The sequence below is a fragment of the Sitophilus oryzae genome, unplaced genomic scaffold (assembly GCF_002938485.1).
Source record: "Sitophilus oryzae breed Bouriz unplaced genomic scaffold, Soryzae_2.0 scaffold_119_pilon_pilon, whole genome shotgun sequence".
In the NCBI taxonomy this organism is placed as follows: domain Eukaryota; kingdom Metazoa; phylum Arthropoda; class Insecta; order Coleoptera; family Curculionidae; genus Sitophilus; species Sitophilus oryzae.
Window position 1 is genome coordinate 1,012,800 of NW_022145837.1, and position 26,496 is coordinate 1,039,295.

Consider the following 26,496-nt stretch of genomic DNA (forward strand, 5'->3'; position numbering starts at 1 on the left):
ATAAGCTGCCGAAGTACAGTACGGACCACCCTGTCTAACCTACAGAAAAAAAAGGTTAAATGACACGTTATCATATTCTTAAAAAATAGCTTTATAACAATTCGGAAAAATAATATATTCCATAGATTATTGTATTGGTTTTATTGAAGTAGTAGGACAAATGAACCAAAGCAAGTAGAATTAACAATATAACCTTTCATAATCAAACAGTCATATCGTGGTTATGTAGCTATTATACTCCCCTGCATTGTTTGAACTTCCCCATATTAAAATGTGCAGTTAGAGATCTAATCGGTGTGGCCTTGGTAAATGTGAATGAATAGGAAGACCACCATTTACTAAATTAACATGTCTAGCCTGTCTTGTGCAGGGGCTGCGACACAAGCTGGGTATTGTCTACACGAACACAAATAAATTATAGAGGAAGCACGTTGAAAAAGTCTGTTTCTATACAAAAGAAACCAGAAACTAATGCATTAAAGTAGAATAGACCAGAAAAATCTGCGATTTCTAAATTAACTGTAAGGGAAAACGTAAAAAAGAATTCAAAGACCAAAATTTATTGGTTATGTAAAATTTTACGAGTTTTTAAATTATTCTATAAATTATTATTATTTATTATATACCCCTCGTAATTGTTTAAAAAATATACCTGAATATTTAGTTGTCATAGAAACATTAATTTGTCAAAATATTAAAACTTCAAAAAGAGCTAATTCAAAATTAACAGTAATTGTCAATTTTTTTTGTTAGTGTCTGTGTTTATTTTTATTTATATACCGTTTATTCGTTTATGAGTGGTGTTTGTCTTTAAATCTATTAGATGGTCATCAAATTACCAAGGTAAGAAGTTTGTTTTAGTGAGACACAAAATGAGAATCATAAAAAGCAAAATTATGCAATTTATTTTTTTACGTAGCAAATATTGTGTTTATTGAAGGTTTTTTTGGGTGTTCATATCTTCATTATTTTTTTGGTATTATTTATGGGTGTATATTTGGTGCCATGTCACGAATATTTAGAAGCAAATAAATTTTAACTAATCATCTTTTTAATTGTTGAAAAAGAGAATATTTTTTTTTATTTTGATATAAATCTATAGGGAACAATCGTGTATCCCACAGGATAGTTATAATGAATTAAAATGACCTTTATGAAGGCAGATAACACGTACAAAACTCTATGTCATTGTATACCGAATGGCACACGCATATTTTTTAATTAGTTAGAATGGTTTACCAGAAAAAAAGACGAATATAGTACTTTAAAATCGATAGTTTTATAATCTGTAGCGTGGGATCATCTAGCAAACTTTATACAGGGTATCAAAAAAATGCCAAAATAGTTTTTTCGAGATAGATGAGAAAAACACAGTAGAACTGAAACTAATAGTTTTTTTAAAAATAGACGCTTTCACTTGGCACTTGTAATTTTTGTTAGGACATGCAGCATGGTATTTATTACGTTTCTAATGCAAACAATTTAATGCAAAAATTTAAAAAAATCGTAACTTCAAAATTACAGTAGATAGCGAAACGCCGGTTTTCAATTTAAGATTAGGAATAATATTTGCAACAAAATTTAAAATAACATCAAAATCAGTCAAAGTCGCAGTTTTTGGGGTAATTGAAACTAAAAGAACTGCCTACCAACTTTTTATTAACATATTTTAGTATGGGCGGTTATACGTGCCTCCCGGCGCCAATTTTTTTTCGATCATACGGTATATTGTACTTTAAAATACACGAAAATTTTAAGGTGTCCTTTTTTCGTGTCTAATAAAAAAACATATACAAATAAAAATAGTTTTCATATTTTTTTTGTGTAGAAAATTAAAATTACTATGAACTTCCAAACACACAGATATGTGGGTAACGTAGGATGTGACAACATCGCAGGGCCTCGTTAACAGAAAGATAATACAACCTCAAGAAATATTCGGAGAAAACAAATACATATCCTGAAAGAATTACCAAGATAAATATTGAATTTTCAACTCTTTTTTGTACTTTACTTATTTAATTACATCTTGTATATTTCTCAGACTTCTGGCAATGCCCCGGATCCGTTCCTGGACCCAATCTTTGTTTACTACTCTCGTTTTAGTGCTGCCTCAGTGGTTTCTTCCCTGTTTTTTCCCAGAAATACGATTAAAAGTTTATCCTGTCGTAAAGTTTTAACGCATTGGCAAGGAAATTTAAATCGAAGGGTATTGAAAAAAGCGGTAAAATGGAACGCAATTTCCCATTCACCGTATTAACGAAGGGAAAGGACCGAGAAAAGATTGTTATACAACTGCCAAGTTCACACTAGCTTTGTCTTTTTTTTCTTAAGAAAGAATTTACTTTTTTTTCTCGATATTATGAGGGAGTTAATCACTGATGCGACCTTACAGATCTATTGTGTCCGCATTTCTTAAATTATAACTTATCCTACAGTCTCAGGGCTTTAACAAATACCAGTATCTAAGACGGTTTTGCAGAGGCTATTTTTCTATCTCCGAAATCAGTCGTACCAAAATTTATGACATGAATGGTTGTCGACTTTCTGACCGACCCTGTATACTTAAATTTATTACCCGCTAATAGGTATTTAAAAACCCTATACTTTTAGATATTTAAAAACCTTATACTAAAAACCCTATACTTTTTACGGTACCTCTTATATTTTACTTAATAATCGACCTTTCCCATACATATCAGTGACCCTGTATACAGGATTGTTCACCACATACGACACGGAGTATTGTAGCTAAACGATGAGATTTTTACAAATTGTAAGTTTTGGGTTCGATGAAGGACTATTAGAGGTACAATTTAAAAATATTTTTACAAGATACAGAGTGTCCCAAATAAGTAAAAAATATCAAAGTTGTATTTTTTTTAAATGGAACACCCTGTATATTATTACATTTTTAGTTTCTACGATTAAAATAAAGGTAAATTTGATTAAGGTTTATTATACTTAAACCTTACCGTTTTTGAAATATTTTCAATTTTGTGAAATTGCAGTAAAAATTTTAAGGCTTCATTTCTCCAAGGGTATCAAAGTTTTTAATACTAAATATTTACTGAAGTGTATTTACTGATCAGTTATTGTGTTACAATAATAAAAATAATACTACCTTATACAGAGTGTCTAAAAATTTATTTTAAATAATTATTAGCTTCAAACGGCAATAACTTGTTTAATTTAAATGGAACACCCTCTATATTTTACGAGAATCAGATGCACAATTTAATTGTCTATCAAATTATATTATACCATTTTTACCTATCTTTAAGTTTCCGTAGAAAATGCATTTTCTTGTAATTTAGAACTTATTTATCAATATACCCATGGACTATTGACATTTTAGATTATTTTTAAAGATGTACCAAATTTTTAAAGAGCACAGATACTAATATTGTCGATATAATTCGTTTATTTCATTAAAAAATAAAAAAAACTGTTTAAATATTTGTTAAAGAGGACCAATTAATATGATTCCAGTATTCAAACTACATTAACTGACTGTTTGCGTTGATTAATAATAATTGCTCCAAATACTAAAAAACTGAATTTTGTATGGGCATTAGACAGTGTGATAAAAGTAACACCTTAAAAATGATATTTCATTTTTTAATAAATGCTTATTTATAACAACAGAGACTTTAATTTGATAACTTATTATTATATTGATTTCTGACTCAAATCCACATTTATTTATAATAATTTATTAACGAACACATTTAAGTATGTAATTAATTAGTATATGGGCGGAAATAATGGTGTTATATTTAATTAATGGTATATACTTGTATAAAGATTTAAATAGTTTTCTTTTTGCATACAGATGGGCTAGTAATATTATCGTTTTGTTAAAATCGATAATATTACTAGCCTGTACATTTTGTACATTTGTTGCTTTAAAAACAATCTAAAATATCAATATTCCATGGGTATATTGATAAATGAGGTCTAAATTATAAGAAAATGCATTTTCTACAAAACCTTGAAGGGATAGGTAAAAAATGGTATAACACAATTTCATAGACAATTAAATTGTGCATCTGATTCTCCTAAAATATACAGGGCGTTCCATTTAAATTAAAGAAGTTATTGCCGTTTGAAGCTAATAATTATTTAAAATAAATTTTTAGACACTCTGTATAAGGTAGTATTATTTTTATTATTGCAACACAATAACTGATCAATAAATAAACGTCATTAAATATTTAGTATTAAAAACATTGATACCCTTGGAGAAGTGAAGCTTTAAAATTTTTACTGCAATTTCACAAAATTGAAAATATTTCAAAAACGGTAAGGTTTAAGTATAATAAACCTTAATCAAATTTACATTTATTTTAATCGTAGAAACTAAAAATGTAATAATATACAGGGTGTTCCATTTAAAAAAATACAACTTTGATATTTTTTATTTATTTGGGACACTCTGTATCTTGTAAAAATATTTTTGAATTGTAGCTCTAATAGTCCTTCAACGAACCCCAAACTTACAATTTGTAAAAATATCATCGTTTAGCCACAATACTCCGTGTCGTATGTGGTGAACAACCCTGTATACATAAGATGGCTATTTCTTGTTTCCGATAGTTCCAATTTAAGATAAGTTCTATTTAATTTTCTATAATAATTCAGAAATAAAATTTCAGTTAATTCTATTAATAACTGAAAGAGAATATTATTTTTCTTCAGATTATGACTCATCATTTGACGGGATATGATCAAGACTATGCCACCGATTACTACCAAAACAACAATGTTGCCAACTACGACGGGATGTACTACGATCCTCAAGATACTGGAATAGGTAATGGCAACCTCGTTGACAGCAATGAGGGACTTGAAGAACCCACCTCAAGACTTTATGCTGAGGTAACAACTTTATAACTTTTTAAGTCATAGAAACTGAACACATATTTTGCTTTTTTTAATGTAGTTTGTACAGAGAAGGAATGTATGGTATTGATGGTGATTGACTGTTACTTTAACACAAAATTAATTGCTTTTTCTGTCATTTTTTGTTCTAATTTGTGAAAATAATATAGTTTTTTGTTGTTTATAGGGCTATCCAGATATCCAACCAAACCAATATCATGAAGAAACTGTAGATTATGGAATAACAAACAAACAGCAAATTCCTGAAGTTTCTGTCAATCATTATGAACCTCCGATAGTTCAGCAGTCAAGGAAGTATGTTTATATTTTTTTATTATAGTTGAATATAAATACAAATTGAATATATCGGAACCACCAAGATTTTATCAAATAATAAAGATCTTCTGGCACTAAATCATAAAAATGAAAATATCTAGGAAAATCTTTGTCTAAGGGTTAGGCAACCATAATAGTGCTTTGAAGAGATATGAATTATCCATTGAATATGGGAATAATATAGCGGGTGTTTTATTTAAAATAAAAGAGTAACTTGCTTTTAAATGTGACCAATGTTCCATATTAATTTTGTCTTGCCCTGTATAACTTCTCGGGTAAAAATTTAATTTGGTTCAAACCACAATGATTGTTTTAATTAAATATCAGACTATACAGGGTAAATAATAATTTAAGTAGTTTTTATTAAAATTTAAATTTACTACACAGGCTTTGAAAATTTTATTTCAGTACAAAATACTGAGATACGCATTTTTATTATATTTTAGCTACTACTACGATGTTCCTCGGCAGTACTCTCGTCACCATCACCATCATCATCACAGTAAAAAGCACAAATCGTACCAACTGCAGTACCAGAATCAGAACCAAAGCTACAATCAGCATCCGAACCACCATTCTTTGTACACCCAATGTCCACTGGTCAATCAGGAACAAAATTACAACCAACCGGAGTACCTAGAGGGTTATGACGCTTCTTATGGTGACTACGTGAACCAAACTAAGCAGTCTGAGTACTATGGGGCGTATTATGGCGATTCTAGAGTGAGGAATGTTGCTACTGGGTACTATGTTCAGGGTAAAGGAATGAAGACTGGGTCTAGGAAGTATCCTGTTACTGTGAAAACACCTAAGTGAGTATAGAAAGCTATTTATTATATAAGTTATCATGTAAAGTAACCGTTAAAATTGCCTTATATCTATCAAAAATAGTAGATAAAATAGTACTTTAACCGCAAGTGTAGATTAAATGATACTGTAACAGCGAGGATAGGTTAAAAACTTTATTTCTTCTCGCATGTTTTTTAATTGCTTCCATTTTTGAAAATTTTTGTATTCTTTTTCATAAGTTATTCGGGATTTAAAGGGAAGTAGTTTGGATATGAATATCTGTTGTTAATTTACTTATTTCGTTTTGAGCCATTTCTGGCTCCAATTCAAACAGCAATCGACACGAAAGAAAATTAAAAAATATTGACTCAAAACTGACAACTAAAGCTTCATTTATTTATTTGTCAAATTACATAGAAACCAACCCCAACCCAGCACAATATTTTTTCTACTCGTAATAAATTCCTGGAAATAATAATTTCTGAATATTTTTTAAAACGTATCTCGCTATGGAAAAAATAGTGTTTTATACACGACGATAAAATTGCATTATCGTTGCCTCTCTTTACGGTCGACGATAAAATATATAGGATCCTATATCTCCTACGCGGAGCAAAGGGCTTCAGTGAAAGCTCTCCATCGGGTTCTGTTTTTGGCAGTTGTTTTTGCTTCCTTTCATGTTGACCCTACTTGTTGAAGCTCATCCAGTATGGAACGTCTCCATGTTTGAGCAGGTCGTCCTTGCTTTCTTTTTCCTTGGGGATTCCACTCCAACGCTGATCTCGCTATATTACTATCAGGTTTCCGCAAAGTGTGACCTATCCAACCCCTATATTCTTTTGCGGATTTCAATGCCTACTTCCTGTTGGTTTGTAAGATGAAGCAGGTCGGTGTTACGTATAGTGTCTAGCCAAGAGATTTTAAGTATTTTCCGCAAACAGCAATTGATAAACACCTGTGGACGGTTGATGGATATTTTTGTCACTCTCCATGTCTCGCAGCCATATAATAAAACTGGTATGACGTTGGAATTGAATATTCTTAATTTTGTTTGTATGGAGAGTTGACGGGAGGTCCAAACTGATTTTAGTTGGCCAAAGGCTCGCTGTGCTTTCCTGATCCTGCTGACAATATCCGCGTCTGCGCCACCGTTTGCTGTTACAATACTTCACAGGTAAGTAAACTCTGTTACATTCTCGACATGTTTGATTCCCACATTGAATGGAGTGTTGTTGTTTGTGTTAATGCGCATTGACTTTGTTTTGTCGATGTTTATGCTTAATCCTACTATGTCTGCTTCTGTTTTTAGACGTCTGAGCATCATTTCCATGTCTTTGAAGGATTACGTTGTGAGACAGATATCATCAGCATAATCAAGATCCGTCAGATGCGATGTCAGAGTCCATTGTACTCCCCTAATGTTTGCTGTGGCTTTAGTCAAAACGCTGTCGAGCACGATATTAAATAAAAGCGGCGATAATGTGCAACCCTGCTTTACTCCTGTCCCTAAGTTAAAACTGTCGCTGGTTCTACCGTTGTGCAGCACATTGCATTCTGTGTTTCTGTAGAGTTCCTTGATTATATTAATTAGTTTTTCAGGAACACCTTTTTCTTTTAGAGTTTTCCATAGCATCGCATGGGGGATACTGTCAAAAGCTTTGACTAAATCTATGAATAATAAGAATAAAGGTGACCTAAATTCTATTGATTGCTCTATGATAATGCGCAAAGTGTTAATATGATCAATGCACGAGTGGTTCGGTCGGAAACCAGCTTGGTTCTCTCTCAGAGTAGGCTCTATATAGGAGTTTAACCTTAAATGAACTATAGAGGATATTATCTTGTGAATGGTGTTTAACAAAACCACTTTAATAAATAATAAATTACAACAATTATTAGGTAATCCAAAAGATAAAACACCTCCACTGGAAAGGTTGGGTATTTATGAAATTTCTTGTAAAGATTGTAATCAGAAATATGTTGGGCAAACTAGAAGATCAATATTAACTAGATTTAAAGAACATTTAGCTCAGATAAGATATGGTAGACCGGATAAATCTTGCGTTGCCGAACATATTGTTGATAATGAACATTGTATAGATCTTAATAATTTAAAATTAATTAAACAAGTCTCAAATTACAGGCAATTAGATGCATATGAAAGCATCAGAATTAATAAATGTAAAGATAGTATGAACAGAGTCAACGGTCCAATTCCTTCAAGTTCTTTGTTCCTACTACTCTAGTGGCGGAAATCTAACTGTTACGCTCGGTTGGCTCTGACTCGGTTGGCTAGATTTTGCCACGCCCACTCGGTACCCACTGAGCGAGTATATAAACGCTCAACTTGTAGATTGTACTTTAGTTTATAATCATATGCTGATGATGCTAACATGGTTAGCGAAACGCGCGTCCAGTGTAAAAGTAAAAGTGTTTTGGTGTATTGTGGTGTTTTTATTTTGCTGTGTAACACCAAAGGTTCCAACCCTCAACTGTAATAAAAACAATACCTCTCCAGTTGTCACAGTTAGTGGTATCTCCTTTTTTAGGGAGTTTAGAGACCCTGTTTCCATTCATCTGGGATGATGTTAGATACCCAAGCTCGTGTAATTAGAGGATGCAGTATGGATCTGCTTTGAGGAGGTCTGCAGGGACGCTATCGGGACCGGCTGCTTTATTGTTCTTAAGTGTTTTAATAGCCTTTTGTATTTCTGTTTTCGTTGGCGTGTCGCAGTTGATACGCATTTTGATTGTTGGCTTCGGTTCCTCGTTGTCGAAATTTTGTTCACTTATTGTTGCACACACAAGCTGTTCTTCAGAGGATGTTAGTGGTCTGCCGTCTTTGCTTTTAATAACTGTATTGAAGTTACTACGTTGTCCACTCAGGTGTTTTGTTATTTTGTACAGTTCCCTAATATTGCGTTGTTCTGCGGCTTTTTGTGCCTCGTTTGCTAGTTGTTCATGCCAAGCTCGTTTGTCCTTTCTGGCTGATCTCTTAACTGCTCTATTCGATACTTGATATTGTTGTTGTAAAGTAGTTTTGGTCTCGTGAGTTGAAGTTGTATTTATTCTTCGTTTTATCCAAGTATCGTCGCTAAGCCACGATAAAATACCAACTATTAAACCGATATTTAAATATCTTAAAGAAAATGTGATGAAAATGGGAATCATGAAGAATTATTAAACGTGTATCTTAAGGAGTTTAAAATCTAATCGACTCATTTTTTAAAATTACTTGTTAATACATAACAAACAAGAGTGTATTTTAAACAAAACACCACATACCAAAAACATCCTGCAATTATTATTTATTAATATAACTTATGCACCAATAATGTGCTATAAAATGTTGTTTCAGGAGAGTTGAATATCCGGGAAAGTTGAGTTATTGAATGTTAACTAATAATCTATAATTTACTACAACCCAACAACGCCCTCATTACGCTCTACTTTACGCGTTAACATTTTTTTGGCAATTTTATTAACATTTGAAATTGTCACAACACGACGCGACGCGACGCCCAGTTCGAACTTTTCCTCATTTATTTTTACTACCCGAAACAGCGTTACATCACACAAACCTCGTACCTGAGTGTTTTATATAGTCTCAATAACTGCACTAGCAAAAAACTAAAATACTTAAATATTATAATAAAACATAATAATTTCTGATTTTTTGCCATTGAAACGTTGCGGTCGGAATTTGTTGAAATCAACTGAAATGCACCAAGCCTATACAGGGTGTTTAAAAACAAATTGTTCAAAATAAAGGGGAGTTTGCTTTATAAACGTTGGGTCAAAAGTCAACCATTAGGGAGATATCGCGGTACAAAGATGGCGGAAAAATAATGTTTTTATTTTTTTATCTTGAAAACGAAAAGAGATAGACTAATGAAATTTTATGGAAGCATTACTGTTATGAAAACACACCTTCTGGTAATTTTTTCACTTTTAAAATGAGTGGAAGGGGTTGAAATAAACTACCCCTATCATTCTTGTTAACGAAATTTAAAGAAAAATCTTATCAAACACATGCAAAAAAATTAATTTGAATAGTTTAGTTTGTTTAGAAACTTTTTTATCTCTTGTATTTTTTTGATAAAACTCACCGATTTAAAATTAAAAAATAAAATGTAAAGCATTACATGTCAGAACAAAAAACATTTTCTGATAAAGAATCTAGTGGGCTGCTGTAATTTTTTTAGGAATAAATCTAGTCGGCCGCTGTTACTTTTTAGGATGTTTCTAATATTATTTTATTTGACATTACTTTACTGCAATAGGTTATTATCTAGATGATTATTATTATCGTTATTATCACTAGATTCTTAATCTAAACATTTCTTTTGTCCTGACATGTAATGCTTTACATTTTATTTTTTAATTTCAAATCGGTGAGTTTTATTAAAAAAACACAAGAGATAAAAAAGTTTCTAAAGAAACTAAGCTATCCAAGTTAATTTTTTTGCATGTGTTTGATAAGATTTTTCTTTAAATTTCGTTAACAAGATTGATAGGGGTAGTTTATTTCAACTCCTTCCACTCATTTTAAAATAGTGAAAAAATTACCAGAAAGGGTGTTTTCATAACAGTAATGCTTCCATAAAATTTCATTAGTCTATCTCTTTTCGTTTTCAAGATAAAAAATAAAAACATTATTTTTCCGCCATCTTTGTACCGCGATATCTCCCTAATGGTTGACATTTGACCCAACGTTTATGAAGCAAACTACCCTTTATTTTGAACAAGGAATCACCCCCTGACGTTTTTTGTTTTGAAACACCCTGTATATAGGCTTAATATGCAAACATACCCTTCAAGTTTGTATTAGGATTGAGGTTTGGGGGATGGAAGTTACCCCTTAAAGAGGGGTCGGAGATCAGATCGGGACGCTTCCCCTCCCAGTCTGGTGGCTTGGCTTTGATTGTAAATGGACTTAGACCGAAATGACAATGGAGGGGCTCGGTCGCCGATATTGAAACCGATCCCGGCAATAATTTATTTAGAGACCGTAGTTGCGGTGTCGGGGATTAATAATCAAGTTGGCGGAGTGCTGGAGACCTTTTAACTCGGGTCCCGATCGCATTTAAAATTTAAATAAGTCTGCAAAGATAGAACAATAAATTCTGCTGACTCTGATTGCGAAAAAATGTATTGTTCGTTTGGTTCAAACGATCCACTTTCGAGTAAGAAATGTCAGCAGAAAATTAAACATTGTAGACTATAGCTTTCTTTCCCGATATCAGTCGTGCCGTTTTTGTATAGTAGGCTTCCTTGATCTTGAAGTCTAATAAATGGTCTTTGTTTTTTGAAAACCGTTGATGTTCTCAAAAAAATCTTTTCTTAAACATGATATGCTATAAAAGAAATAAATAATGTTGTTTACTCCACAAGCTGTACGTTTTTATCATAACTATTAAAACTATGATGACCACTTTCTTAATTTTATTAAAAAATATTGGTTTGCAGTTGATTACAACATTATCCATATTCATGAAGCCTAAAAAATCTACTGCGTGATACTATTAAGAGAGAATATATATATATATATATATATATATATATATATATATATATATATATATATATATATATATATATATATATATATATATATATATATATATATATATATATATATATATATATAGTGCCGTGTCCTATCTTAACGTACGATTCATTTTCTTTATATAGCTCTTTTATTATCTTAAGCAAAGGTATATCTACTTCTAAGATATTCAATACTTCCCATATCTTGCTGCGGGGAATAGAGTCGTACGCTTTCTCCAAATCAATAAATGCTAGATGGACTTCTTGATCTACTGCTATCTTTTTTTCCATCACCTGCTGCAGGACAAAAAGTTTATCTGTGCAAGATTTCCCCGGTGTGAATCCGCTTTGGTCTTCCGAGATTTTGTCACCAATACTGTCCCTGAGCCTACCCTGTAGCACCTTTCCAAAAAGTCTGCTGATCGAACTGTTAATGCTTAGGCCTCTATAACAAGTGGGGTCGTTATGATTTCCCTTTTTAAAGATGGACACTATGTGAGCCACTCGCCATTCTCGGGGTATTTTACTTTGCAGGCAGCACTGGTTAAATAGCTCTGCCAGACGCCAGCGCAGTCTTTGGGTTCCACACTTTAACAATTCGGCTACAATATTACCAGGACCTGGTGACCGTCCATTTTTCATTCTTTTGAGACTTTGATGTACTTCTCTCTCGCTTATCATTAAAGTGCCTGCAAGGTTGTTCTCATCTTCTACTGCTTGGAATTCTGGTCGGTTTTCTGTCAGTAATTCTGCATAGTAGTTGCGCCATTTTTCTATATCCATTCTATTCAAGAGCTTGTCCGTTTGATTGGTTTTCATTTGTCGGATTGTTCTCCATACCTCAGTACTCCGTGCGCCCCCTATTAAGCTTTCCACTTGCTGGCACCTTCTTTCCCAAATATCTGTTTTTCCTACCTTAATGGCGGCTCGTACCTCTCTATTTTTTTGCTTGTAATGACTCCAGTTAGTATCTGTTCGGTCTGAGAGCCATCTTTGAAAGAATTTTTGAGAAGAGAGTAAATAAATATAACAAAATCTGATACTTCAAAAAAAAATTAATTATTTATTTCGCAAGTTACTCAATTATTTAAAAAAATTCACTCAACTGAATAAATTGAAAAATAAATATACAATAAAAACTAGATTTTCTCTGACTGAAATCTATCTTCATAAAATATTTTTCTCTTCCTCTGTTTAATTTTATGTATCAAATCCGTTCAGTATCCGATTCCTTTTCAATAAAATCTTTTTTTTACGATCTCTGTGACCCGTTTATTTCAATTGATATGTACCCACCCCAAAAAGGAAATTTTCTTAATTTTCTGTTTCAGTTTCGTAGATTTTCAGAAAAAAAATTGTTACTTGACTAAAAAATATAAAAACGTTGTATTTATGAATATATTTTTCAGGTATATAACAAAAAAATTAGTATCTACACCGTTAAATAAGAAACCATCTGCACTATGTTTGGCTGTTGGTACACAGCCAGATCCAGCACTACTTAAAAGAAAAAGCAAGACACATCATGTAAGTAATATATTATAGTTCTTCTCATACAACTGCTCCCATCAAACAAATTATTGAGTCTATCCTACATTATATTTTTACACGTTTTAAGTAAAATTAAAACAGCACTGAAAAATCGGAATTTATGTCGGCCATATTAATTTTCAAATAAATTTTTTATATGCTCCTTCCTTAATCTTTTTATTCAATGGTCAAAACAGAAAATTTACCTAACAATCTACTATGCTCTACCTGCAACATGCTAAGTACTTCTAGTCTTGGTAAATCAATAATTATTATTTTTTATAGACTGTGAAGAAAGTCTATGATAGAGCCGAGGAATCGTTTCAAGTATCTGCACCTCAGGAAAATGCCAATTTTTCGTATTCAGCCCATCAGATGGATTCTGAAGGTGATTTGAACAGAAAACCCATGCCAAACAATTTGGAAAACTCTTTTAATCAGTATCCAGTCCAAGGGAACATTGTTAGTAACGTTGAAAACTCTTTTAACCAATATCCAGTGCAGGGAAACCTTCCAAATCATCTGGAAAACTCTTTTAAACAATACCAGGTCCAAGAAAATATTTCTAATAGCGTGGAAAACTCTTATAACCAATATCCAGCTCAAGAAAACATTACTAGTAACCTGGAAAACTCATTCACTAAATATCCTGTTCAGGAAAATGTTTCTAGGGAGAATTTGGAGGAAACTGATGGTCAGGAGAATATCAAGGCTTTTGCAAAATTTTTAAAGCCAAGGGTAAAAAGAAAAATCTTAATACAGCATGTCCCCGGATTGTTTTTGCAAGTGCAAAAAAACTTGGAAAAGTATAGACGGGATTAACCATTTTAGAACAAGCAATTTTTTTTAAGAAAAATGCATTCTTCTCAAAATGTAAATAATAAAAAGTTTTTCCACTCGTAAAGACAATCTGGTGACATACTATAGATAGTATAGTTTATTCTTATTCTGATATTTTATAATAACTTTTATTTATATCATTCCTAAATACTTTTGGAGTTGATCGATTTCTTTATTCATTTATTCCTTTTTCTTTATTTATTTTCACTCTTTTTCTGTTTTTATGAAGGTCCTGTAAATACGCCAATGTCGTAAACAAACAGTATGTTTACATTTTGTTTGTATATGTTGGGCCAAAAACAACTCATTGTATCTACTATCTTAAATATCTACTATACAATGTTGTATTTTCTCAAATAGGTGCCATCATCTATAAAAGCTAAGCAAGAACGAATAGCTCAGATGAAATCATCATTAAATATGGCGGGTGGGGTTCCCCTACAGCCCAAAATGAAGATTTCTTTAGATAAGCTGTTGAACAGACTCCAAAAGTGCGAAGACCAAGACCAGAAAAACGGGAATAACGAAAAAACTTCTGAGACTTTGAGTCAGTCCAAAAAAGATGGAAAAACTAAAAAAATATCTAAAGTACAGTATTAAAAACCTGAAAAATTGCAAGTCTTTATATTTGTTAATTTTTTTCCAGTTGGACAGCTTCAATTATGAATCATTGTCACAAAAAGGTGCATTATCATCTAAAAATCCCGATGATGTTAACAAGGGTGTTCGAAAAAAGTATTCTTCCACCTTGGAACTGAAGAATTCTTTAAGATTTATGAAACCTTTGGATGATAATTGTGCCTTGGATTTGCACAGATCAAAGAGTTACATTGTTGACTTGATTGACAAGGCTCTGAGCAGGGAATTGGGAACAGTACCTAGGGAACAACTGGTAAGTAGCTTGGAGATTTATTTTTTGGTTTTAGTAAAAATATTAATGAATGATAAGATTATTAATATAGAGAAATCAGCAAAATAAAACACTAATTCGCCACAATCATCAACAGATGTTTAATGTTATGCGCAAAAGTTATTGATATTTTTTCTTAATTGTCTTGTAGCTTCACCAAAATATGACCCCGAAGAAAGCCATAGAGGCCATCAGTAGGCACCATCAACCCGATTCCAAAGATCTGTCATTCGAAGTGACAGCCGCGTTGACAGATTCCTTCATTTCCAACGTAACAGCGCCCCCTAGCAACGAAAATAACGAAGCTAGAATATTGTTGCAGGATCCCAGACAAGTGCAGAGTGACGACGAAACCAAAAAGAAAGTCTGTAAGTATTTTATCAAGAAAGATCTGTAAAACCGTCTCAGATTCTGGATTTTGTCAAAGTCCTGAGACTGTATGATGAGATATAAGACAAGAAAGTCTCTCTAACTCAAAAAAATCTTGTAGCAAGACTAAAACTATTTATTGGACTTCAAGACTAAGGTACTCTTGGTTTTGGTATTTTATTTGTTCATCACTAGATTTGAGATTATTTCTTATTGATTTTTAATATTAACTATTGATTTATAAATATAAAAATATTGCTTTTAGGTAATCCCAATTATATCAAACAGCTAAAACAGCTAAGATGGGGCCATATACGCCACATTCAGCACGAAGCTAGAAAGTTAGCTGACCTGGAAGAGTTTCTAGAAAATTGTGGTGAATCAGATTTTTGAAAAAAAAATACACCGTGTATGTCAATTTTGTGATATGTAATTAACTATAATAAAAGTGGTTGAAATAAAAATAAAATTATTAGAAAATATGGCAATGCTTTATTTTTAAAACTTGTATCTAACAAAATTAGTGTGTTAGAGTCAGCTACAGATAAAAAATATGTCAAACAAAACAGCTTAATATTATTTGTATATATAATATTTGTAAAATTTATTTTATATTTTACAATAATTAATAATAGTAGGTACATATTATGATGTCATTATTTTGTCTAATGTGTACATAACTTATATATATATATATATATATATATATATATATATATATATATATATATATATATATATATATATATATATATATATATATATATATATATATATATATATATATATATATATATATATATATAATCATTATATTGGTATATAAGATTTTAAAGCCAAATCTAGAAATTCAGGCCACTCTATATTAATTTTCTTCTATTTAAAGAGTTTTAACTGAACACTCTGTATATCTAAATATATAGAGGGTGAGTCTTAAACAATTTAATCTATATTCAGGCCTGTTAGATATCATGAAAAAACATATTTTCCCTTTTTATAAAAAAATATTTTTCCAAATAAGTCCAAAATAGTATTTGTATAAATTATTTTGTGTTTAACTTTTGAGAACCACTGTATTTCTTCTGTGTTTTTGTGCCTCGAAGTTGCAATAATCTTATCTTATTATGTTTTTTTATGTTTTTTAAGTGAAAATTAAAAAAAATACAAAAAAACAAAAACAAATTCCCAAAAAATCCTCACAGATGTGTGCACTAAATATATGCACTTATTCAAGACTCACTCTGTATGGTATAATTACCTTATAATTATTTTTCTTACATATACATATCACAGAAATATTTAAGGAAGAATAAAATAAAATTTTACATATATACAAACCAAAAAAAAAACGATTAAAAATGACCTAACAATAAAATTTAAGATTAAATACACTGAATAAACAAAACATTATGATCAAAATTAAGAAAAAAATTAAATAAACAAATAATTTTTAGTATTTTCTACTTTTATCAGTAAATTTTTCATTTATTTAAACAAAAATTTGAATTTTTAAAACAATTTTTCTCAGTGCATTACAAGAATGTCTAACTATATTCTTCTATAATTATAAACTAAGCTTCTACCCACACGGTATGATTTAAACTTCAAATCTACCATCACTAGTGAGTCTGTAAACCACCTCACTACCAAACTTATCCATCATTTTAACACTCACGTCTTCGTTTTTAGTGTTTCTTATCAAAGGATGATTTGTTACAGCTTTATAAAAGAAACTTTTAGATTTTTCACCTTTTTTCGGGATCTTTTGTACATAAGAAACAAAAGGTTTTTTGCTAGAAGGTTTCTTAGTTTGTGTAGTTGGTTTTATAGTAGTTGTAGTAGTAGTACTAGTTGTAGTAGAAGTAGTTGTAGTCAAGTCCTTAGGATTAATAATAATAGTAAAAGGCACAGGTAAAGAATATTCTGCTTTTTCTCCACGTTTTGGGATCCTCTGTATGTAATTCTTCTCTTTGTTGGGTGATTCGGACTTAGAAGAAGCAACATACTTCACCAGAGGTGTATTCAGTATCTTCGTTCTATCCATAGGTAAAATGGTCATTAAATTGGGTATACTTTGTTTGTTATTTGAATCTGGCGTTGTTGATATGTCTAGAGCTTTTGAGCTCAAAGTTTTTGACGTAGTATATAAGTCTGGAGAATTTAATGTTTTGGTTGTGGTGTATTCAAATACAGGTAGTTTCTGAGTTGTTACAGGGATCACTGATGAAGTTTCTGATGTTGATTTAGTTGCAATAGAAACAGTTGATAATATAGGACTTAAAGTAGTTGATATAACTGATGATGATTCTTGAGTTGTTACAGTTGGCAATGTAGGTACTTTCTGAGTTGTTACAGGAATGAGAGATGAAGTTTCTAATGTTGATTTCGTTGGAACAGAAACAGTTGATGATAATGGACTTGAAGTAGTTGAAGTTGATGATGTAACTGATGATGATTTCTGAGTTGTTACAGTTGGCAATGTAGGTATTTTATGAGTTGTATCAGGAATGGTAGATGAAGTTTCTAATGTTGATTTCGTTGGAACAGAAACAGTTGATGATACTGGACTTGAAGTAGTTGAAGTTGATGATGTATCTGATGATGATTCCTGGGTTGTTACAGGTGTTGATGTAGAATTTGAAATATTTGAAGAAGAGACAGTTTTTAATGTTGTAGAACTGGTAGAAATTAATGATGTTGTATTTATAGTAGTTACAGATGTTAACTCTTCAGTTGTTACAGTGGAATTTGAAATATTAGATGGTATAGTATTTAAAAATGTAGAAATTTGAGGAATTTCTTGAATAATTACAGGTGATGATGTTGAAATATTACTAGAATCAGGTTTTAAAGTTGTGGAAGTAATAGGAATTGATGATAAATTTGTAGAAGTATCTTCAAGTGTTACAGGTGGACTTATTGAAGTTGATAACGAAATATTTTCAGAAACTTCCAAGGTAGTATGAACCATAGGCACTGTTGACGAAGTTGAAGTCAAAATATCTACCATCGGAGTTATCTCAAGTGCTTCTTGAGTAGTAACAGGCAAATCTGATGCAAGATCAGGAGATTTCGTACTTGATAACTCAACTAAACTATTTATTGAACTAGACAAAGTTTGTGATGTTGTCGGTAAGGAATCTGACACTCTTTGTGTAGTTGGACTCGTAACAGTATGACTCACTGGTCTCATAGACCATATATTAAACAATGGGAATCTTGCTCTTGGTGTACTGGTCATAAACAATGAAGTTGTGCTTGGAACTGTTGGTATATGAGATGGGTTCAATGCTACTGGTTGTGTAGGTTGTTTTGTAGTACTTGTAACAGTCGTTGAAGGTGTTGTAGTTGTCGTAGTAGTAGATTTTGTTGTAGTGCTTGATGTAGTTGATCTTTCAGAAGTAACTACTTCATCAGGTTTCACAGTAGAAAGACTTGGACCAGTCCCAACAAATAAATTCAAGTGAACGTTATCTTCCTGTATGTCAGTGCTATTATTTCTTTCTCTGTGTATATTCATAGTAACGTTTGGTCTCTGTCTAATCCAAATCAACTCCCCTAACCTTCTAGCCCCGTAACTTTCAACCATCGGCAAAATTCTTCTTCTGGTATAATCCTGAGCTCTTGTCAGCACTCTGGCGAAGCCTTCAGGCAACCCCTGGATGGCAGTGACGAAGTTTTCCAAAGGTCTGAAGTTTCCTCCTTGCGGTACTCTGGGTGGTTCGTCGCTGTGCTCTACCTCGATGTTCTGGAGTGATTTGGAGTCATCCTGGCGTTTCTTTTTGGTCTTCGGTGACTCGATTTCGATAGAGAACGTGGAATTGGCACGGTTGAAGGTGTACATGTTAGTTTGTTTTGGAGTGGTTGAGGTTAGGAGAAGGCCTAGAAGAAAAAGAAAGAGAGAAGAAGCAAAGAAGATAAAGATTTGAGAGAAGAAAAGTGTAAAGATGTTTGAAGATAGATCAATAAAAAATATCTCACTTAGGAAATAGACTATGACTCTTCTATTGATTTATCTTTAACTGCATTCAACTAGAGAATCGCATTTATTTCAACACTGCTGTAAACTAGGAGGTGGTTTAATAGAATATCTGAAAGATATGAGGCATCAAGTTGCAAAAGCCATCTTATCCCTAAAACATTGATATAGAGATAATACGCAAAATCTATTTTAGCAAATGTTTGAAGCGTTATTTTACTATTAACGTGTCCATTAAGTGGAATCATTGTATTGTATCTGATTTTTCTAGAAATAAAAATTAATCTTTAATTTTTAATGGGAAAAAACAATTAGGATCAAATGATAACTCTAGTTTGTTAGTGTTAAAATAAGAATATAAAAATATTTATTTATATTTTTAAGCCAGAAGACATAATTTAGAATGTTAAATATATTATATAAATAAAATATTTGTTAATATATAAAAAAGAAAATGTTAGTAACATTATTGAGAAATATAGAATAAAATTTATTAATACAAAACTATATCTTCTTTTGAAATTTTTATTTTTGAGTAGAAAAATATAAAAATTGTTTATACTAAAATAAATATAAAAAATATATTTACACTTTGGAAAAAATTCACTAGTCTTTTACTAAAAAGTTTTAAAGAAGTCTTCAGATTCATTTTTATTGTTTTTTTTTTGTCTGGCTTGATTGGGAGACAAAATAACTCACTAAACTTAACAAAAATATCATATACAAAAGAATTATTACATTGTCAAGATTTTGAGTAAAGTATATACCGATTTCTATAACTCTTTGTGGTACTAAACCTTTATATATATTCTTGTAACTAGGATATAATAAACAATCGATAAAGGAATTACCAAAATATGGTCTCAATATTTTCAGCCTAAAGTCTTTAGTACCAGTATTACAAAGAACGGTTTCTGCGTTCAAAAATGCGATAGATATACAGGGTTGTTCACCACATACGACACGGAGTATTGTAGCTAAACGATTAGATTTTCACAAATTGTAAGTTTTGGGTTCGTTGAAGGTCAATTAGAGCTACAATTTAAAAATATTTTTACAAGATACAGAGTGTCCCAAATAAGTAAAAAATATTATAGTTATATTTTTTTAAACGGAACACCCTGTATATTATTCTATTTTTGGATTCTACGATTGAAATAAAGGTAAATTTGATTAAGGTTTATCACACTTAAACCTTACCGTTTTTGAAATATTTTCAATTTTATGAAATTGCAGTAAAAATTTTAAGGCTTTATTTCTCCCAGGGTATCAAACTTTTTAATACCAAATATTTACTGAAGATTATTTATTGATCAGATATTGTGATGCAATAATAAAAATTTTACTACCTTATACAGAGTGTCCAAAAATTTATATTAAATAATTACTAGCTTTAAACGGCAATAACTTGTTTAATTTAAATGGAACACCCTATATATTTTACGTAAATTAGATGCACAATATAATTTAGTAGTTTAGGCTTTCGCGGCCATCGTTTGAAGAATTTTGGTTTTTCGGGTTATTAGGCCGTCGTCGGTTAGAATTGCTTCCTAGAATTTTGGTTTTTCGGGTTATTAGGCCGTCGTCGGTTAGAATTGCTTCCTTGAATTTTGGTTTTTCGGGTTATTAGGCCGTCGTCGGTTAGAATTGCTTCCTTAGGAAGCAATTCTAACCGACGACGGCCTAATAACCCGAAAAACCAAAATTCCACAATATAATTGTCTATCAAATTTTATTATACCATTTTTTACCCATCTCTTCAAGTTTTCGTCGAAAATGCATTTTTTTTATAATTTAGGCCTCATTTATCACTATACCTATGGAATATTGACATTTCAGATTTTTTTATAGCACCATAATATGTACAAAATGTACAGGTGGTAAATATTGCAAGCCCATTGGCATACAAAATAAACTATTTAAATATTTATAAAAGAGTATACCAATTAAATATACCATTATTATTTCCTACCAAAAACACCAAAAATTAGTTAATTACATACTTATAAATTGTTTTAATTAAAAAATTATTCTAAATAAATGTGGATTTGGCTCAGAAATCAATATAATAATAAGTTATAAAAATGAATGTCTATGTTTTTATAAATAAGCATTCGTTAATAAATGAAGTAAAATCTATAAGGTGTTGCTTTTTACCACACTGTCTAATACACACACAAAATTCAGTTTTTTAGTATTTGGAGCAATTATTACTACAACGTAAACAGTCAAATAATGTAGTTTGAATACTGGGATCATATTAATTGGTCCTCTTTAACAAAAAATATTTAAACAATAAAAGTTTTTTTATTTTTTAATTAAATAATCGAACTAGATATATCGACAATATTAGTATCTGTACCCTATGAAAATTTGTTATATCTTTAAAAATAAGCTAAAATGTCAATATTCCATGGGTATAGCGATAAATGAGGTCTAAATTATAAGAAAATGCATTTTCTATGAAAACTTCAAGAGGTGGGTAAAAAATGGGGCAATACAATTTGATAGACAATTACATTGTGAATCTGATTCACGTAAAATATATAGGGTGTTCTATTTAAATTAAACAAGTTATTGCCGTTTAAAGCTAGTAATTATTTAATATAAATTTTTGGACACTCTGTATAAGGTAGTAAAATTTTTATTATTGCAACATAATATCTGATCAATAAATAATCTTCAGTAAATATTTAGTATTAAAAACTTTGATACCCTTGGAGAAATAAAGCCTTAAATTTTTTACTGCAATTTCATAAAATTGAAAATATTTCAAAAACGGTAAGGTCTAGGTGTGATAAACCTTAATCAAATTTACCTTTATTTCAATCGTAGAATCTAAAAATAGAATAATATACAGGGTGTTCTATTTAAAAAAATACAACTATAATATTTTTTACCTATTTGGGACATTCTGTATCTTGTAAAAATATTTTTAAATTGTAGCTCTAATAGTCCTTCAACAAACCCAAAACTTACAATTTGTAAAAATCTCATCGTTTAGCTACAATACTCCGTGTCGTATGTGGTGAACAACCCTGTAGACTAGAAATTATATTTTTTTTGGAATCAAGAGTGGGAACGTTTGATTAAGCTTGCTCTGTACAAAATGTTTTTAAACTAAAAAAACTGTTCCTTGAAAAGACTTTTGGATTTTTCGCCATTAGAAAAAAATCTACAAAATAAAAAAGATATTTTTTGTGAACACCACAGCGGTGATACAACGGAGACGAATTTGTCAGTAATATTTTACTATGGGAAAAATCTTTTCAGGTTAACAACACTTCATACCAAACAAAAACTTTCATCAAAATATCCCAGACAAAGGAATATATTTCTTTTCCTCGCTAGGCTCACCAAACACAGGCAAATTCACATAAATCTTTTTCTTCCCACTCAACTTATCCTCCTTACTTTCACTAGTAGTAGTCGTTTCTAACGATTCCAAACTCTCATCCCTCGGGAAAATGTACTCCTTATCCGCCTTCTTCTTAGTAATCCTCTGTATATGACTGTAGGACTCCGTTGAAGTCATTTGAGGTTGAATAGGCTGCAAAGTAGGCAGATTCAGCACTCTAGCCTCGTTGGGATTGTCACTTTTCACGTCTATGTGCTTGGATTGGGCTAGTTCTTGGACTTCGTCTTCGTCATAGTGTACAGGAATGTATCGAGGGTTGTTTCTAGGACTTCCTATGAAGTCTGTGATGAATCTGGGGGTGTAAGTGCTGACCAGGGGTAGAATGTTTTCTCTGGCGTACTTTTCAGCTTGCTCGAACATTCTGGCTAGACGTTGTGGTAGGAGTTGGACAGTGCTGACTATGCTGTCCAGTGGATTGACGTTAGGTACGGATTCTGGCCTGAAATATCATTAATTCCAATATAATGACAGTATACTATTTTTGTTAATAAGTAGGCAAAAGACTTGACTTAAAATGAATGTTCTAAGTAAGAAATAAAAAAAGTTAAACCCTTTTAATTGTTGGAGAAAATAAAATACTCACAAAACTGCTAAGAGTTACAAAAACTTTACAAAATATTTTTTTTCTGTTAAAAACTTACCTAAACTGAGGTGATTCAAAATCTTTCAAAGACTTCGATTCTTCCTGTCTATTTTTTCCTTGATAACCATTCTCATCAACATGATCCCAATCAGAAGATTCATACTGCGACCTCTTGGTACTTTCATCGTTCCTGTCGCTAGCCAATTTACCAGACTCACTAGTACTGCCAGCACTACTTTTAGCAGTAGTTGGACCCAGAATTGGTTCTGTTATCTCGGGTTTATTTTGTCTATCTGGATCATGAGACCTCGCGTTCTTGGTTGATTGAGGTTTCAACACTGGCTCAACAATTTCACGCACCAAAGCATTGTTGGTTGAGTGTTGCTTGTTGAGTTTATCAGTTTTGATAATTCTAGTGTTGAAAGCTCTGCTTGACTCAGCTTCATTGTCTTGCAAACTATTTTCGTTCTCTAAAATACAAAAAAAAATAATAATTAAAAAGAGTAAATATGAATTTTTTCCTAACTCAAACCTGTTTTCCAAGGTTTTTCCTTAACAATATCTTTATCATCTTCACCAGAAGAATCTTTTTCAGACTCTCCAGGGTCTTTAAGTCCAATTTTTACCACTTGAGTTGGTACAAAACCTAAGTCCTCCTTGTTATCACTTCTAATACCATATCCAGGATATTTGTTCTCAGCTTCCTGCATCCTATCTTCAGCCTCACTATCTGGATCACAGGATCCAGGATACAGGGGCAGTATAACAGGTGTTCCTGACTCAAGAATTACAGATTTTTTGCAAATTGATGACCTTAAATAAGAAAAAAGAATTTAGCTTCTTTTTAGTGTTTTTTTTTAGTAAAATAAGCTAAGAAGAATATTTAAAAATATTTAGTACATTTTTCCAAAACTATCCATTAGAGTGACTCTGTCCACCTTCCACTGGGTCAATCCAGAAGATAACCAACCACTGTATGCAGTGTACAGTATCTCTATCCTAGTAGGCTGTGATAAAATAGGATGTGGCACCAGAATTCTGGATATTGACTCTCCCAATTTCATCTCTTCATCTTCTTTCCTATAAAAATAATTCAAAATGAAATAAAGCATAATATTAATGTAGATAATTTGTGTTCTAGAGAAATAAGAGATACTAGATTGTATTTTTGTGATATATACCTTGTCATCATGAAGGTTTCGTTAAGAAAGGAGTCTCCTATGAGAGTTATCTGGATTTTTCCGTAACTCTTTACTGGTACTGGACTAGGAGTACTTTCAATTTTGACCAAATACTGATGAGCTAAAAAATTTGGAATAAAGAATGTTTTAATCAAAAATATAAAGTGTGTTAAAAAAGTAATTATATAATATTTTATGAATAGTACAAGATCAAGTTAACTGTTTTTATTGGAAAATTGTTACAATTTACCACAAAATGGTTCCTCGTCTCTTGTAATCAGGTACAATTGTCCTCTTCCTTTGGATCTATCAGCGTAATACCCCATATTACCACATTTTCTAAAAATAATTCATAAAAAATATCTTGTTAAAAAATCATTTTAAACTAAAATTAAGACCATTTTTAATGAAAATGGTCCAGGAAATAAAAAAATATAAAAAAAAAGCTTTGAAGGGCCATTTTTTATGGAAAATTGACATAGATTTGTCATTAAGATATAAAATCATTTTTTATTAAAATTAAGACGATTTTTTATGGAAAACTGACAAGGAAATGAGTGTTACCTTTCGTCGGAACAAGGAAAGCATTTTCCGGCAATAAAATCATCGTAAGAATCGCAGGGGAAGGCAGGGAAATGGCACCTGGGGGACACGGAATCGATAAAGAATTTGTAAGCTCTCCGGTGGTTACACAATGACCGACCCTCCACTGCTGACGCTGAAATTTACAAGAAAAAATAATCAGTAACTATAAAAATACAAGTATGAGGTATAATATATAAATATAAATTTAATTTCTTTTCCAAATCTATTTTCATCTGTTTCAACTTAATTTTTTATTTTTTATTATAGAAATAATGTATTTATAATAACATATGTTTAAAAAAAAACGGCGTCGAGCAAACCTGGGAAATGAAAATCAATGATAATTTTGGCGAGGTCAAGCTCTAGACGTCATTTACTTAGCCCGAAATCTTTATTTTTAATGACGCTTACTGCCAATTGATCTTAAGAAGGCTGTAATTTATTTTTAAATTGTGAAAATGATTTTTAAACGATGTAGTGTAAAATAAGAGAAAAAAATTATGTCAATTTATGTAAAATGTATGTAAAACTAACGTGTACCAGCGACTTCGTTCGCGTCGAATTAATCATTTGTAATGGTGATGATAAAGCAAAGCAAGAATTTCCATTAACGTACAAACTTGATAAAATTTTCTCACATTTATGTCAGCATGAGAAAAAACAATATGGCGATATTATTATATAACTTGGTAATATTTGAGGGGTAGTTTCATCTCGTTGGAATTTGTCTTTTGAAAAATCCGTTTGTCAAAAATAAGCTTTTTACGTCATGCAATTTAAGCAGAATCGTGGTTAAGAAATTACCCAACTTTTTGGAACACCCTGTATGATTTTTAAAAAAAAATTCAAAATATGTAAAAAACCAAATAAATTATGCTTGTCCAAGCGTTTTCTCGAAAGACTAACCGTTTTTTAAATAACAAATATTGTAATATTTGAGGGGCGTTTTCACCCTGTTGGAATTTGAGATTCGGGAAACCCCTCCTTATCGAACCTCTACACCCCACAGTCAATCCGTTTGCCAAAAATCAGCTTTAAACGTCAAGCAGTTTAAGCAGAATCGTGATTAGGTACTCAATGGTCATATTTTATGAAACACCCTGTATAAATTTATAAAAAAATCTTAAAATATGTAAAACAACAAAATAAAATATACGTGTTTAAGAGTTTTTCCGAAAAACTCACCGGTTTTCAAATAAAAAATATTTTAATATTTGAGGGATAGTTTCACCCCCTTAGAATTGGAGTGTCAAAAAATCCCTTCTTATCGAACCTCTACACCCCACAGTCAATCCGTTTGCCAAAAATCAGCTTTAAACGTCAAGCAGTTTAAGCAGAATCGTGATTACTCAATGGTCATATTTCATGAAACACCCTGTATAAATTTATAAAAAAATCTTAAAATATGTAAAACAACAAAATAAAATATAAGTGTTTAAGAGGTTTTCCGAAAAACTCACCGGGTTTCAAATAAAAAATATTTTAATATTTGAGGGATAGTTTCACCCCCTTAGAATTGGAGTGTCAAAAAATCCCTTCTTA

The 26,496-nt window shown here is 31.4% G+C and overlaps 2 protein-coding genes across 5 annotated transcripts in view; one reads left to right on the forward strand and one right to left on the reverse strand.

The window, feature by feature from the left end:
- Window positions 1-700: 700 nt before the first annotated feature.
- Window positions 701-15,690, forward strand: LOC115891833. Its single transcript, XM_030912412.1, has 10 exons — window positions 701-843; window positions 4,702-4,881; window positions 5,072-5,199; window positions 5,667-6,032; window positions 12,969-13,086; window positions 13,375-13,827; window positions 14,290-14,517; window positions 14,576-14,821; window positions 14,991-15,207; window positions 15,474-15,690. The coding sequence occupies exons 2-10, from the start codon at window positions 4,705-4,707 to the stop codon at window positions 15,599-15,601; spliced, it is 2,061 nt and encodes a 686-aa protein (XP_030768272.1). The 5' UTR covers window positions 701-843; window positions 4,702-4,704; the 3' UTR covers window positions 15,602-15,690.
- A 321-nt stretch (window positions 15,691-16,011) lies between these two features.
- The window catches only part of LOC115891834 (mucin-16-like), a 45,542-nt gene continuing 35,057 nt past the window's right edge, over window positions 16,012-26,496 (reverse strand). For 3 of the 4 annotated variants that reach the window (XM_030912413.1, XM_030912415.1, XM_030912414.1), the window contains exons 8-15: window positions 24,934-25,087; window positions 24,620-24,708; window positions 24,370-24,490; window positions 24,089-24,268; window positions 23,721-24,001; window positions 23,247-23,658; window positions 22,602-23,044; window positions 16,012-19,090 (exon numbers count right to left, since the gene is read on the reverse strand). In XM_030912413.1, coding sequence (XP_030768273.1) covers window positions 16,806-19,090; window positions 22,602-23,044; window positions 23,247-23,658; window positions 23,721-24,001; window positions 24,089-24,268; window positions 24,370-24,490; window positions 24,620-24,708; window positions 24,934-25,087 — 3,965 coding nt within the window. In that variant the 3' untranslated portion in view covers window positions 16,012-16,805. Of the gene's footprint in view, window positions 19,091-22,244; window positions 23,045-23,246; window positions 23,659-23,720; window positions 24,002-24,088; window positions 24,269-24,369; window positions 24,491-24,619; window positions 24,709-24,933; window positions 25,088-26,496 lie in introns of those variants that run through there. The other variant, XM_030912416.1, reaches the window with a different exon arrangement.

What these genes read in the sequence shown, in the direction of transcription:
- LOC115891833 (XM_030912412.1), top strand. Translation starts at nt 4,705, where the DNA reads ATGACTCATCATTTGACGGGATATGATCAAGACTATGCCACCGATTAC. An exon ending in CCTCAAGACTTTATGCTGAG is followed by an intron (nt 4,882 to 5,071) that starts GTAACAACTTTA and finishes TGTTGTTTATAG; the next exon opens with GGCTATCCAGATATCCAACC. An exon ending in CAGTACCTAGGGAACAACTG is followed by an intron (nt 14,822 to 14,990) that starts GTAAGTAGCTTG and finishes ATTGTCTTGTAG; the next exon opens with CTTCACCAAAATATGACCCC.